At 41.7% G+C, this 15,313-nt stretch overlaps 1 protein-coding gene across 3 annotated transcripts in view; it reads right to left on the bottom strand.

Moving 5' to 3' along the window:
• Nucleotides 1-15,313, bottom strand: part of syk (spleen tyrosine kinase) — a 39,639-nt gene continuing 24,326 nt past the window's right edge. For 2 of the 3 annotated variants that reach the window (XM_041970670.1, XM_041970669.1), the window contains exons 8-15: nt 14,109-14,165; nt 13,944-14,016; nt 10,477-10,639; nt 8,530-8,739; nt 5,840-6,029; nt 1,356-1,496; nt 1,076-1,188; nt 1-989 (exon numbers count right to left, since the gene is read on the bottom strand). In XM_041970670.1, coding sequence (XP_041826604.1) covers nt 917-989; nt 1,076-1,188; nt 1,356-1,496; nt 5,840-6,029; nt 8,530-8,739; nt 10,477-10,639; nt 13,944-14,016; nt 14,109-14,165 — 1,020 coding nt within the window. In that variant the 3' untranslated portion in view covers nt 1-916. The remainder of the gene's footprint in view (nt 990-1,075; nt 1,189-1,355; nt 1,497-5,839; nt 6,030-8,529; nt 8,740-10,476; nt 10,640-13,943; nt 14,017-14,108; nt 14,166-15,313) is intronic. The other variant, XM_041970671.1, reaches the window with a different exon arrangement.

Here is a 15,313-nt window from a genome sequence, read left to right as displayed (position 1 = left end):
TCTATTTTAAAGAACTCTTTTTATTTTACTCATTAGCCGAGTTTGCCGAAAGATAATTTTAGCAGTTTTTCAGTATTTCCATTTTAAAGCCATCAAAGTCAGTCCAGACAGCTCCGATGTTCAGGAGTAAAAGACATGAAACACAACGGATCAAGATGGAGGACTGAAAATGAAACTAAACGGTCTGATTAATTCCATTGTTTCATCTCTTTTCTGCGTAAAATAAAAGTGTTGTAACTGTTTTTTCAGAGAACAGAAATCTGTTTATCAGAAAAATTTTAACTGGAATCAACTTGATGCTGCAGCTTCCAAACAAAAGAAATGACTTAATGACATTTTCTTTAGCTGAAACATTAACATAACATAACATAATCTCTTATAAATGTGATATCATTTACATTTAGGAAAGAATTTTAAAAATGATAAAATACATGCAATATTTACAACCCCAAATCCAAAAAGTTGTGTTTCTGTGTAAAATGTAAATAAAAACCAACATCTAATATGTTGTTAATGTTCTATTGAGAATAAAATATGAGTTGATGAGATTTATAAATCATTACAATCTGGCTTTATTTATATTTTACACTTTGTCCCAATTTATTTTTCCTGGGTTGTATTACTATCTTCATGGCAAATGGACTGAAGTTTAGTTTGCTGACCACATGAAGCACTTTTCTTCCCTCACTCACACACTGAGGCTACATATTGGTTTCTCTCTTTCATCATATAAAAACACATCAGATGGGGATCAAACATCCTTCTGATTGTTGAGAGCCGCTCTTCCTCCTGAGTTGAAACAAACACTGAGCATGTCAAATGATTCTACAGTACTTTTCAAAGCCTCTATAATCCATAAGCCGTTCATATGCAGCAGATATGATGCATCAACAACAGGTTTGCATAGCGTGAAGAATCACTGAGCGATGTCGTAGTAATAGTCTCGCAACCTGGGCTCCACAACACTGAATCCAGGCCTCTCGTCCACTCTGAAACACATGCAGCATGATAAATGTAAAAAATTTGCCTTTTTTTTTTAATCGATGTGCCTTCTACTGGTCCGGTTGACTCCTACTTGTAAGTCCAGCAGGCCCTCATCAGGTCGTAGATCTCCGGTGGGCAGTTAGGGGGCGGGTCCATACGCTGTCCACTTTCAATCATCTGCATGACATCGTTTCCTTTCATTCCCTGAGAGTTAGTTTAGATTAAAAATAACACCATCAGAAAGGAAGTGAGATTTCTTAACACCATCATCATCATCGCGGTCTAACCACAAATTTATAATGAGAAACATTTGTCCTGCAGCGGTTTGATTCCTTTTAAATGTAAAGAACTGCTCTGCTGGTTGATTGTACCTTATATGGTTTATGGCCGTAGGAAAAGGCCTCCCACATGAGCACTCCGAAACTCCACACATCACTCTTACATGAGAATTTGAAGTAGTTCATGCACTCAGGAGCGTACCATTTCACCGGCCACTTCCCGTGTCCTTTGGCCTAGAGGACGAGACCACCACAAAGCATCAGCATCTCATCTCATGGTTTTGAAACGCTTCACATAAAACATTTTTTTAAAAAGTGTACAAAAGGAACTTTAACCTCTTCTTCAGGAGGTCTATTTTTCTTCCTGTTGTCTGAGATGACATACCCAAAATAAATGACCTATCTCTTCACAACCACAAGGCCTGTATGTGGAATCTTGGTCTGTACAAAAAGCTGAGACGTGTGCCACTACAGACGTGTCAGAAACCAATTTCCCTCTGGGGACAATAAAAGAACTGAATAGAATAGAATAGAATAGAATAGAATAGAATAGAATCAAGACCGTTACTGTGCCACAGTGAATTCACATCAGAAAATGTAAATGTTGTATCCATTCAGAGGAGACAAACACCATGACACACTTTTTTCCAGTCAGTTCTAAAAACCTTTATGAGATAAAGTAATTTTTATTAATGTCAGCATTTCACACCGTGCGCAGGGACAGCAGTTGAAAATTAGCTCTATAGCTAACAGTAATGTTCATCATGTCTACCATCCCTCTCAAATAAACTAATGAATAATTAAATAAAAATTAGTAAGATTATAGAAAAAGTTCCTTCCTGACAATAAGTAACAGTTCTGATGTCTACCAGTCAGGTTTTCAGTCACATCACAGCACTGAGATGCTCTAGTTAAAGTCTTCAATGACATATACTTGATAGCCGAAACATTTCAGTCCTCATTCTTCTGAACCCACCAGAACATCTTAGTTGTTTCTAGAACAGAGCTTAACTGGTTTGAGTACTATCTCAAAGACAGGGACTACTTTGTGTCTATAGGTAACTAACATACCTATGGGGTTCCCCAAGGCTGCATCCTGGGACTGCTGCTGTTCAACATCTACATGCTGCCACTCACCCACATTATGAAAAACAACAAAATATGTTCCCATATGTTTGCTCATGACACACAAATCTACATAACCATCTCACCAGGCGACTACAGTCCGATCCAAACACTGATCAGATGCATTGATCAAGTTAAATACAAGATGTTCCAGAGCTTCCTTCATTTAAATGGAGACTAAACTGAAATATTAGTTTATGGAGCCAATACATTTTGGTCATAGGCCTGTGTTTCAGCATCACATTCGGATGGTTGTGATACTGACCTGTTATCAATTAAAGGACTTAAGGATGTAAAGACAGATGACTCAGCAGGATTTCTGCATTTATCTTTAGTAGACTTGACTACTGTATCCCTGTCCTCACAGATTTCTCTAAAGTCCATCAGACAGCTGCAGTTAGTCCAGAACGCTGCTGCTCCCTTCCTAACTTTTTCCTTTTTCTTTGCTTTTTATGCATATTATTGTACATATCTTTTTTGAAAATTAGCTGAAGTAGACAAAACCTCCAGAAAGGCAGTAAACATGTGGAAATTTTCTGGTCAAAGATTCATGGAGCTGAAGTGAAACAGAGCAGCTAAATGGTTTTCAGTGAGACCCTCATCATCTACTGAGGAATCTGGGACACAGCTCTGTCCCACTGTGTTTAAAGTCATCTCCAGCTCTTCTGTAGTGAAGCATTTCTTTGGGGATGCCATTTTATCCTAAAGTAGCTAAAAAGTGGAGGAAAATATTGCAAACAGGTGGACCTGTGCATAAACATGGAAATATAAACTATATGTAAGTCTGCAATTGCAGGGATGTAACGGATCCCTTATTTTTACGCTGATGTCTGCATTTTTAGACAGCAAATCCATAATGGTGTTTTTCAGATGTGAAGGAGGATTTTGGTTCTTCTACTTCTTTTTCGGTTGGTTGGAGCCTAATGAAACCTGCAGTTTTGTACTTAGAGATCTGTGTACATGCCGTGGGGTGAACAGGTGGATCAAAAATTTGTATTTACACAGATTTTTTTTATTTATGGACTATACCTGCTTTTCTTTAATTGTTGTTGTCTTAACTATGTTTGGTGACCATAGAAATTATTTTATTGAGCTATTTGCTGAGATTCTGGACTTTCAGGGGATACCAGATGTTTATATTTACATACCAGACCTGACATTATCGCCTCCCTGAACCGCCCCCTTGCCATGGTGGAGGAGTTTGCGCATCTCGAAAATCCTAGAAGCTATGTTGTTGGTGGCTTTATGCCCCTGGTAGGATCACCTATAGCAAACAGGTCTCTAGGGGAGGGACCAGACAAAGCGCGGCTCAAACAACCCCTGTGATGAATAAAAACAATGGATCCAGATTTCCATTGCCCGGATGTAGGTCACCGGGGCACCCTTCTGAAGCCAGGCCTGAAGGTGGGACACAGAGACGAGAGCCTAATGGCTGGGTCTTTACCCATGGGGCCCCGCTAGGCTCAACCCGAAAGGGGGATGGGTCCTCACTATTGCTTGTGCTTACAGTTCAGAGTACCCACCGTTTTTGAAGTCTTTGGATGGGATGTTGGAGACTCCCTCATCTCGCCTCGGGACTTCAATGGTCACGTGGGAAATGACAGTGAGACCAGGAGGGGCATGATTGGAGGATTCCCCCCCCCCCGATCTAAATCCGAGTGGTGTTCTGTTGTTGGACTTCTAGGCTCGTCATGGACTGTCCATAACAAACACCTTGTTCAGGCATAAGAGTGTCCATGTGTGCACTTGGCACCAGGACACTCTAGGCCGCAGTTTGATTTGTAGTCGTATCGTCAGACTTGCGCCCGCATGTCTTGGACACTCGGGTGAAGAGAGGGGCAGTGCTGTCAACTGATCACCACCTGGTGGTGAGTTGGCTCAGATGGTGGGGGAGGATGCCAGTCAGAACTGGCAGACCCAAGCGTGTTGTGAGGGTCTGCTGGGCACGTCTGGCGGAGTCCCTGTTTGACAGCGCTTCAACCATGTCCCGGGTGAGGCAGGGGGACATTTAGTTCGAACGGGCTATGTACCATGCCTCTGTTGTTGAGGCGGCCAACTGGAGCTTTGGCCATAAGGTCGTCACTGCCTGTTGCGGCAGAAATCCCCAAACTCGTTGGTGGACACCAGCAGTAAGGAATGCCGTCAAGCTGAAGAAGGAGTGCTATCAGGACCTTTTGGCCTGTGAACCATCGGAGGCATCTGATGGGTGATCTGCGGTTGCTGAGGCAAAGCCTCGGGCATGGGAGGAGTTTGGAGAGGCCATGGAGAATGACTTCTGGATGTCTTTGAGGAGATTCTGGTCCACCATCCGATAGCTCAGGAAGGGGAAGCAGTGCTTTATCAGCCATTGTGGGTCGGTGGAGGGAATACCAACAGTTCCCCTAGACTGACAGACTGGGGTCGTGGTCCCCCTCTTCAATAAGGGGGACCGGAGGGTGTGCTCCAACTACAGGGGGATCACACTCCTCAGCCTCTCTATTAAGGTCTATTCTAGGGGTCCTGGAGAAGAGTGTCAGATAGTCAAACACTGGCTTGAGGAGGAGCAATGTGGTTTTCATCCCGGTCATGGAACAGTGGACCAATTCTACACCCTTTTCAGGGTCTTGGAGGGCGCATGGGAGTTGGGGGTTGCTTCTGGGCTGGTGGGGTCGGTGGCTGCCGATCTTGGCCTTCCAAGGCCTGTGCTCTGGCTTGGGCCTTCCTCTGCCACCCTCTGGGTGGGTCTGGGATGGTCTTCATGGTGAGGTGTCTTGGGTTGTGCTCCAGGATTGTTGCTGCTCGCCCGGGTCTCTCGGCTGCCCTAGTCTGCCTCTAGCCTCTGTAGAGGCGTGGTCACATCTGCAGGATCACACTCATCTCTGATCCCTCTTCATTCCTCATCCTCTGCATGCTGACACAGCACTGAGGTGTCCAGTGGGTTTATACACTAAGAGATGCTTTGGTTCAGGTTTGTGTGTTTATGGTTCTTTGGTTGTTGTCGTGATACATGTTTGGTTTTTTTAATTTATTTTTTGTTGTTGTTTTGGTTATTTATTTATTTAGGAACTCCTGATGACTGTCAACTTAGTTTACCTGTAAAAGCTGTAGGAAATATATATATATATATATATATAAATATATATATATTTATGTAAATCTGATCATCAAGAGGAGCCTTATACCCATAAAGCTCCCCTTTGCAAAGCAAATTTATTTGGCACAACACAGCAGCCAGACCATCATTCTGCCGCCAACATGCGGGACAGGACAGGTTAAAAAATAAATAAATAAAAAGATTTATAGTTACCTAAAGACACAAAGTAGTCTCTGTCTTTTAAATAAGACTCAAACCGATTAAGTACTATTTGAAAAATAATTTCCTGTTAGTTCCTCTCATGATTTCATAGCCCACAGAGGTGGTCCATGAAGGCCGGCATGCTCCCGTATCTGCTGAATGTCGTGTCAGGATTTACCTTGTAGTAGTTCTGCTCCTCAGCCACAGCTTTGGACAGACCAAAGTCACTGATCTTTGCATAATGCTGCGTAACCAGCAGGACGTTCCTGGCTGCAAGGTCTCTGTGGACAAAGTTATGCTCCTCCAGGTACTTCATCCCCATGGACACTTGATGGACCAGCTCTGTGATGTTCTTTAAGGATGTTTGCCTGTGGAGAATCATATGGTCTGCCTGGTAGGTGATCATTCAATGTAAAAACATATAACAACAGTTTAAGATGTCATTTACCAACCTCTGCTTGGCTAAATTCAGCCATAATAACAGCTTGTTAGATTAAACTAAAACTATGGTTTGGGTTTAAATAGACAATCTATTCAAGGTGGTTGAAGCATCAGATCAGGATGCTTACTGGGTGCCTCCCTTTTCAAGTACACAGCTGGGATGAGACTCTGGAAGATCCAGAACATGCTTATACACTACTCATCCCAAAAACCACCACCTATATTTGATAAAACAGCCTGGTATGAGCCTCCCGTTGGATAATTCCTGCATGGATGATGATGTTTCAGCTGCAACAAGTTATTTAACCCCAACTGATGCAATGAGTAGCTTTTCATTTCTTAAACAACCACATGGAAAAATAAAACCCGTGGTCGTGGAAAAGATGTTAATCTGTTTAAGAAGGGTCAGTTCACTGGCATCGAGCAGAAAAAACATCTAAGGAAATGCAGAAACTACTAAAACTAGGTTAAGAATAGTGCATAACCATAGTCTTCAAGGAAAAAAAGGGGTTAGAAAACGGAGGGAACTTAAGGGACTGAACAGCTGTGGAGCCTGAAGAAAACCACTAACCAGTGAGGCTAACCAGGGAAAAAGGCTTCAGGTCTCTAGGGAGCATAAAGACTGGACTCTGGAGCCATGGAAGAAGGTCATGTGGTCTGATGAGTCCAGGTCTACCCTGGTCCAGAGTGATGGAGAATCAGGGTAAGAAGAGAGGAGGATGAAGGGAAGCAGCATCATGTCTAGTGTTGCTGTACAAGCCTGTGGGGGCAGTCTATGACCTGGGGTTGCTGCAGTTAGTCAGGTCTAGGTTCAGGTCTAGGTTCGGGTCTAGGTTCAGGTCTAGGTATAGCTCTAGGTACAGGTCTAGGTTCGGGTCTAGGTTCAGGTTTAGGTATAGCTCTAGGTACAGGTCTAGGTTCAGGTCTAGGTTCAGGTCTAGGTATAGCTCTAGGTACAGGTCTAGGTTCGGGTGTAGGTTCAGGTTTAGGTATAGCTCTAGGTACAGGTCTAGGTTCAGGTCTAGGTTCAGGTCTAGGTATAGCTCTAGGTACAGGTCTAGGTTCGGGTGTAGGTTCAGGTTTAGGTATAGCTCTAGGTACAGGCTCAAGTTTCAGGTCTAGGTTCAGGTCTAGGTTCGGGTCTAGGTTCAGGTCTAGGTATAGCTCTAGGTGCAGGTTCTAGGTTCAGGTCTAGGTTTAGGTCTAGGTTCAGGTCTAGGTATAGCTCTAGGTACAGGTCTAGGTTCGGGTCTAGGTTCAGGTTTAGGTATAGCTCTAGGTACAGGTCTAGGTTTAGGTCTAGGTTCAGGTCTAAGTTTAGGTCTAGGTTCAGGTCTAGGTTCAGGTCTAGGTATAGCTCTAGGTACAGGTCTAGGTTCGGGTCTAGGTTCAGGTTTAGGTATAGCTCTAGGTACAGGCTCAAGGTTCGGGTCTAGGTTCAGGTCTAGGTATAGTTCTAGGTACAGGTCTAGGTTCGGGTCTAGGTTCGGGTCTAGGTATAGCTCTAGGTACGGGTCTAGGTTTGGGTCTAGGTTCAGGTCTAGGTTCAGGTCTAGGTTTGGGTCTAGGTTCAGGTCTAGGTATAGCTCTAGGTACAGGTCTAGGTTCAGGTCTAGGTTCGGGTCTAGGTTCAGGTCTAGGTATAGTTCTAGGTACAGGTCTAGGTTCGGGTCTAGGTATAGCTCTAGGTACGGGTCTAGGTTTGGGTCTAGGTTCAGGTCTAGGTTCAGGTCTAGGTTTGGGTCTAGGTTCAGGTCTAGGTATAGCTCTAGGTACAGGTCTAGGTTCAGGTCTAGGTTCGGGTCTAGGTTCAGCTGATAGCTGAATATCCTGAATGAGCAGGTTATTCCATCTTCCCTGATGGCTCAGTGCAGGATTCATGGGGCTCAGACTGTGAAAGACTGGTTCAGGGAACAGGAAACATCATTTTTACACATGGATTGGTTCAGACCTGAACCCTTATTGAGAATCTTTAGGGTGTGCTGGAGAAGGCTTTATGCAGTGGTCGGATTCTCCATCATCAATACAAGATCTTGGAGAAAAATTAATGCAACTCTGAATGTAAATAAATGTTTTGATGTTGCAGAGGCTTCTAGAAACAATGACACAGAGATGCTGCTGGAATCAAAGCTGAAGGTGGTCCAATGAAATATTAGTGTGTGACTGTCTTTGGACGGGCAGTGTAAATCCCTACTTTAACCCCCCTTTTAACCCCTACCCCTACCTACTAGATTGGAGACACCTCAGGATCCTCCGGGAGGATCTGCAGAGGGTCCCTCAAAAGAGGGAGGACAAGGTCTTCCTCCTGAACCTGTTGAATCCATGACCCAGTCTTGAGTAAACAGAAGAAAATGGATGGATGGACCCAGGATGTGTCATCCATCCATCCTATAAAAAGAAACTGGTTGGATCCAGTTGGTTACGTACTTGTTTTTCTGCAGGAACTTGTTGAGGGGTCCCAGCTCAGCCAGCTCCATGACCAGCATGAGGTTCTCTGCCTCACAGATGCCAATCATCCGGACGATGTAAGGATTGTCCAGCTGCTGCATGACATTTGCTTCTCTCAGCATTTCCTCACACACCGACGGGTTGTTGTCATCATTCTTCAGGATTTTAACAGCAACTGGTTTCTCTGTTCTGAAACACAGTAAGGTCAGTGGTCATCATTGTTATCAGATATGTCTGAGTAACATCTACAGACACCAATGCTGAGTTCTGACACTGACCAGCATCATTTCAGCAGGAAGTGAAATATACTCTCAGGCTTTTGGTTTGGGAGGATAAATTGAGAAAGTACTGGAAATATTCATTTAAAAAAGGCAGCAATACTAAAACTAATTTAAACTTTTTGACTTCTACTTCTCTGCATATAGTATTGAACAAGGTGTCATGGTTCATCATCATGGTTGTTTTTCTATTGGAGACAGGTCAGGATGGCAGGTAGACCAGTCCAGTTCACATACCCTCTTCTTCAGTCATGTTGCTGTAATGTGTGCAGAATGTGGTTCTTCATTGTCTTGTTGAAAATGTTCATCTTAGGCTAGACTTTTACACACTGAAACTCCTCTAAATGTTCCCCATCACTCATATCAACACACCTCAACTCCAAAAAAGTCTGGTAATAGAGGGCAACAAAAGGCTGGAAAAGTACCTGGTACAAACCAGAAACACCTGGAGGAGCATTGGACAACTAACCAGGTTACCTGGTAACAGGTCAGTAACATGACTGGGTATAAAAGGAGCATTTCAGAGAGGCAGAGTCTCTCAGATGGAAAGATGGACAGAGCTTCACCAATCTGAGACAAACTGGATCTAAAACTGGAACAATTTCAGAAAAATGTTCCTCAGACTTTTAAGATCCACCATCTACAGTGTAGAATATCATCAGAAGATTGAAAGAATCAGGAGGAATCTCTGTGCGCATGGTGAGGCTGGATGCTGGTGATCTTCTGCATTAAAAACAGACATGATTCTCTACTGGAAACCACTGCATGGACTCAGGAAGACTTCCAGAAACCACTGTCTGTGAACACAGTTCACCCTGAAACCCACAAATGCAGGTTAAAGCTCCATCATGCAGAGAAGAAGCCAGATGTGAACAGGATCCAGAACCAGCTTCTTCCGTCTTCTCTGGACCAAAGCTCATTTAAAATGGTCTGAGACAAAGTGGAAACCTGGATGAAGATGTGAAGTAGTTTGTGGAAAGCATGGACGGCGTGTCCTGCAGACTAAAGAGGAGAGGGAGCATCCAGCTTGTTATCAGTGGACAGGTGAAGAGCTGCATCTCTGATGGGATGGGGCTGCATTAGTGTCTATGGCGTGGGCAGCTTCCACATCTGTGAAGCTCCATCAATACTGAAAAGTACATGGAGGTTTTAGAGCAACATCTGCTCCCATCCAGACAACGTCTCTTTCAGGGAAGACCTTGCAGATTTCAGCAAGACGATGATGAACCACATCCTGCATCCATCACAGCAGCATGGCTTTCTAGATTCACAGTCAGCTCTAATTTCCATGAAATTGTAAAATGTCTCAGTTTCAACATATGATATGTTGTTTATCTTCTACTGGTAATAAAATATGGTTCCATGGAATTTAGATATCCTTGCATTCTGGTTTTATTTACACAGCTTACACATTTTTATGTGTTATCCTGTAGCTGTGCCAGATCACAATTTCTGAGATAATTGGGATCAATTTATTTAGCATTTTTGTTATTTTAATGAGACACCAACATTATTCTCACCCCAAAATAGGTATAAAGAGATATTCAGTCTGTTCTGTCTTTTACCTGTGCAAATGTGTAAACATGAGAGTTTCATGACTCTGGTTAGAAGCAGAGTTTTATGTTTGTAATAATGTGATGAAGCATACTTTCTCATCTTGTAGATGCCTTTCATAACAGTGCCAAAGTTTCCAGAGCCCAGTTCTCCATCTTCCAAGATAAGCTGGCTCCGATCCACAGTGGAGCTCCTGAGTTCATCTGGATCAGCATAAGGACTCTCGTAGACCCCTGTGTCCATCGGCATTGCTTCTGCTAATTAAAAAAACATGAAGCTCTGATTAAAAAGTGGGTAACTTCTTCACTTTAAAATAAACCGTGAATATATGCATTAACCCTTAAAACTATAAACCAGTCTGTAGAAGCTGAAGCTTTTAATCCCAGTATAAACCAGTCTGTAGAAGCTTTTAATCCCAATATCAACCAGTCTGTAGCAGCTTTTAATCCCAATATCAACCAGTCTGTAGCAGCTTTTAATCCCAGTATAAACCAGTCTGTAGCAATTTTTAATCCCAGTATAAACCAGTCTGTAGCAGCTTTTAATCCCAATATCAACCAGTCTGTAGCAGCTGTTAATCCCAGTATAAACCAGTCTGTAGCAGTTTTTAATCCCAGTATAAACCAGTGTGTAGCAACTTTTAATCCCAATATCAACCAGTGTGTAGCAGCTTTTAATCCCAGTATAAACCAGTCTGTAGCAACTTTTAATCCCAGTATAAACCAGTCTGTAGCAGCTTTTAATCCCAATATCAACCAGTCTGTAGCAGCTTTTAATCCCAGTATAAACCAGTCTGTAGCAATTTTTAATCCCAGTATAAACCAGTCTGTAGCAGTTTTTAATCCCAGTATAAACCAGTCTGTAGCAGCTTTTAATCCCAATATCAACCAGTCTGTAGCAGCTTTTAATCCCAGTATAAACCAGTCTGTAGCAATTTTTAATCCCAGTATAAACCAGTCTGTAGCAGCTTTTAATCCCAATATCAACCAGTCTGTAGCAGCTTTTAATCCCAGTATAAACCAGTCTGTAGCAGTTTTTAATCCCAGTATAGACCAGTGTGTAGCAACTTTTAATCCCAATATCAACCACTGTGTAGCAGCTTTTAATCCCAGTATAAACCAGTCTGTAGCAACTTTTAATCCCAGTATAAACCAGTCTGTAGCAGCTTTTAATCCCAATATCAACCAGTCTGTAGCAGCTTTTAATCCCAGTATAAACCAGTCTGTAGCAGCTTTTAATCCCAGTATAAACCAGTGTGTAGCAGCTTTTAATCCCAGTATAAACCAGTCTGTAGCAGCTTTTAATCCCAGTATAAACCAGTCTGTAGCAGCTTTTAATCCCAGTATAAACCAGTGTGTAGCAACTTTTAATCCCAATATCAACCAGTCTGTAGCAGCTTTTAATCCCAATATCAACCAGTCTGTAGCAGCTTTTAATCCCAGTATCAACCAGTCTGTAGCAATTTTTAATCCCAGTATAAACCAGTCTGTAGCAGCTTTTAATCCCAATATCAACCAGTCTGTAGCAGCTTTTAATCCCAGTATAAACCAGTCTGTAGCAGCTTTTAATCCCAGTATAAACCAGTGTGTAGCAACTTTTAATCCCAGTATAAACCAGTCTGTAGCAGCTTTTAATCCCAGTATAAACCAGTCTGTAGCAATTTTTAATCCCAGTATAAACCAGTCTGTAGCAACTTTCAATCCCAATATCAACCAGTCTGTAGCAGCTTTTAATCCCAGTATCAACCAGTCTGTAGCAATTTTTAATCCCAGTATAAACCAGTGTGTAGCAGCTTTTAATCCCAGTATAAACCAGTCTGTAGCAGCTTTTAATCCCAGTATAAACCAGTCTGAAGCAGCTTTTAATCCCAGTATAAACCAGTCTGTAACAGCTTTTAATCCCAGTATAAACCAGTCTGTAGCAGCTTTTAATCCCAGTATAAACCAGTCTGTAGCAGCTTTTAATCCCAGTATAAACCAGTATGTAGCAACTTTTAATCCCAGTATAAACCAGTCTGTAGCAGCTTTTAATCCCAATATCAACCAGTCTGAAGCAGCTTTTAATCCCAGTATAAACCAGTCTGTAACAGCTTTTAATCCCAGTATAAACCAGTCTGTAGCAGCTTTTAATCCCAGTATAAACCAGTCTGTAGCAGCTTTTAATCCCAGTATAAACCAGTCTGTAGCAGCTTTTAATCCCAGTATAAACCAGTCTGTAGCAGCTTTTAATCCCAGTATAAACCAGTATGTAGCAACTTTTAATCCCAGTATAAACCAGTCTGTAGCAGCTTTTAATCCCAGTATAAACCAGTCTGTAGCAGCTTTTAATCCCAGTATAAACCAGTCTGTAGCAACTTTTAATCCCAGTATAAACCAGTGTGTAGCAGCTTTTAATCCCAGTATAAACCAGTCTGTAGCAGCTTTTAATCCCAATATCAACCACTCTGTAGCAGCTTTTAATCCCAGTATAAACCAGTCTGTAGCAGCTTTTAATCCCAGTATAAACCAGTCTGTAGCAGCTTTTAATCCCAGTATAAACCAGTCTGTAACAGCTTTTAATCCCAGTATAAACCAGTATGTAGCAGCTGTCAGACTGGGAGGTAAAATGATGTAAAATGAATGTATGAATAGATGTAGCAGTATAAAGGTCGACCAGAAGAAGAAAGCAGAATTTCTTACTAACAGAACTTTGTAGAAATAACACACAGATCAACAGTGACCAAACCTTTTCTCATCTCATCGTTCTCTCAAGTCTTGGCTTTCAGGAGAAAAAATATTGTTATTGAAACAAACACACAACAGAAACTATTTCCATGTTTCCACTTTTTCCTCATTTCCAGTTATTCCTGCTACTATTTACCTGCTATCCTCACTAAACCAACTCCAGCTCAGCTGCTTTGTGGCGTCACCGTGCATCAGAAACGTCTTCTTGGCTTTATTCCAGCCATAGAGGAGCATTATTTTTCTTCTCTTCACACACACATAGAACTTTCTGCTCACTGGTTGATCTTTGGCTGCTCCTGATTGGACGTTACCGTCAATCTAAGCTCTCTGATTGGTGGAAAGGCTGACAGGAAGTGGCTTCATCATCATGTCCAGGTCTAAATAGAGGTCTCTTAGCAACATAGTAGTGATGGTGATGTTTTTATGGTGAAATGTGATAAATAATGCTGTTATCATGGATCATTGTGGATTTACCAGATAGAGTCTCTGAATAAAACTACATTTAGTGGCTGGATTGTAAACCTCCTGGACGGAATAGAAATGCCTGGAAAACTTCCGTAGATCATCTAAAGGGTTAAATATCCATCACATTTACTCCACATAGATACACACCACCGCTCCTGAGACACTGATGATGGTAGAAGCCATTGGGGGTGCCAGGGACCTAGGGAAGTTTAAAGGTTCTAAATACATATAAATGTATTCACTTCCACAGAAATAAGACAGATTTCAGAGGGATCTGTGAATGTGCAGAGCGGCTTGGACAGTTCACTCAGCTTTGGGTGGAATGTGAACAGTTCTCAATGAATGGAAATGTAAAGAAATGTAAAGAACGTACCTTTATTTGATGGCTGATTGGCCATTACAGGTCCATAAGGGTTCTGATTAGCTTTGGAAGGATTTCTGCGGTTCTGTTATCAGTTTAAAAAAAAAAAAAAAAAACACAATTGAATCTGATTTGCAGTATGTCAACACACTGTCCAACAGCAGCTGTAAAACATACCTTACTAGATGTGGAACCAGCTCTGAACATGGAGAGAAGTCCGTCTGCTGCAGTTTGCTGGAAATCAGAAGATCAGAGAACGTGTCAGAAGTTTCAGCATCATCCCAGCAGAAACAGATTCAGGATGTGTCCAGTTTTTCTCTTGATTTCTTTAAATCTTTATCTACGAAGATCTTTTTCCTAAAGCCTTCTTTTTTTGTCCCATACAGTTTCCCACACTGTCAAATTAATTTTGTCATCACAACTCTGCTCCAATTCTATTAGTTTAATCTACTACTATCTGAGCCAATCAGGATGACCTCTGATATTTTAAACTCTTTTCCTTTCTGTCAGCCCTCCTTCTCCTCATCTCCACCTCTTTCTGACACCATAGAAGCATCAAAAGAAGCATCTACCACCTCCTATCTGCTTATCCTCCACCAGAGTCTGGATTCTAGGGGTTAGATTTCAAGGTCAGCAGGAAGATTTTGAAATCAATATGAAATTTTACAGTAATCAAGTGACGGAAGCACAGGGGGTGATGAAATTGTTCTTTTTTCTGCATTCTTTCTGTAGTTTTCAGTAAATGAGAACAGACAAAAGCTGTAGTACCTGTTAAAAGTCAGCAGCTGAAAGAAATAAGCTTCTTTTGATGATTTAAAAAAACAACAACAAAAAAAAAAAAACAATTCTGAACTTAATGTTTGACCTCAGCATCAAATCTAAGGTTAGAATCAAATATTATACCCAGATTTCAGTAGATTATGGGATTTTGTGAAAAACTAACAGGACTAGAAACAATAGAAGTGATAAAATCTGGGGACCAATTAGAATGCACTCTGATTTTCAGTCATTAAACTGAAGGAAATGTTGGTCCATCCAGGATTTAATGTCAGAAAGACAAACTGGAAGACTCATAAAGCTGCTGGGATCTGTGGGTTTTATCAGGATGTACAGCTGAGTATCGTCAGCATAAAAATGACAATTTACTCACTCGTACTAAGATAAAACTGTACTGGGAAAACTTCAACGACATTAACAAAAATATTTTAGGATGGAAAATCCCAAATACATGCCCAGTGACGTATCTTGGTAATTAATACCAAGATTAATACCAATACCTCAAAAATGTTGTACAGTACAATGACCTTTATTTGACAAGAAAACTATCACAGGACATTGACTGAATTTAGGTATTCAAACAGTGGCTAGAAATTGTCCATGAT

Source organism: Melanotaenia boesemani, chromosome 19 (genome assembly GCF_017639745.1).
Source record: "Melanotaenia boesemani isolate fMelBoe1 chromosome 19, fMelBoe1.pri, whole genome shotgun sequence".
Taxonomy (NCBI): Eukaryota; Metazoa; Chordata; class Actinopteri; order Atheriniformes; family Melanotaeniidae; genus Melanotaenia; species Melanotaenia boesemani.
Note: the sequence above shows the minus strand (reverse complement) of the source record. Positions and strands in the feature narration are given on the sequence as shown.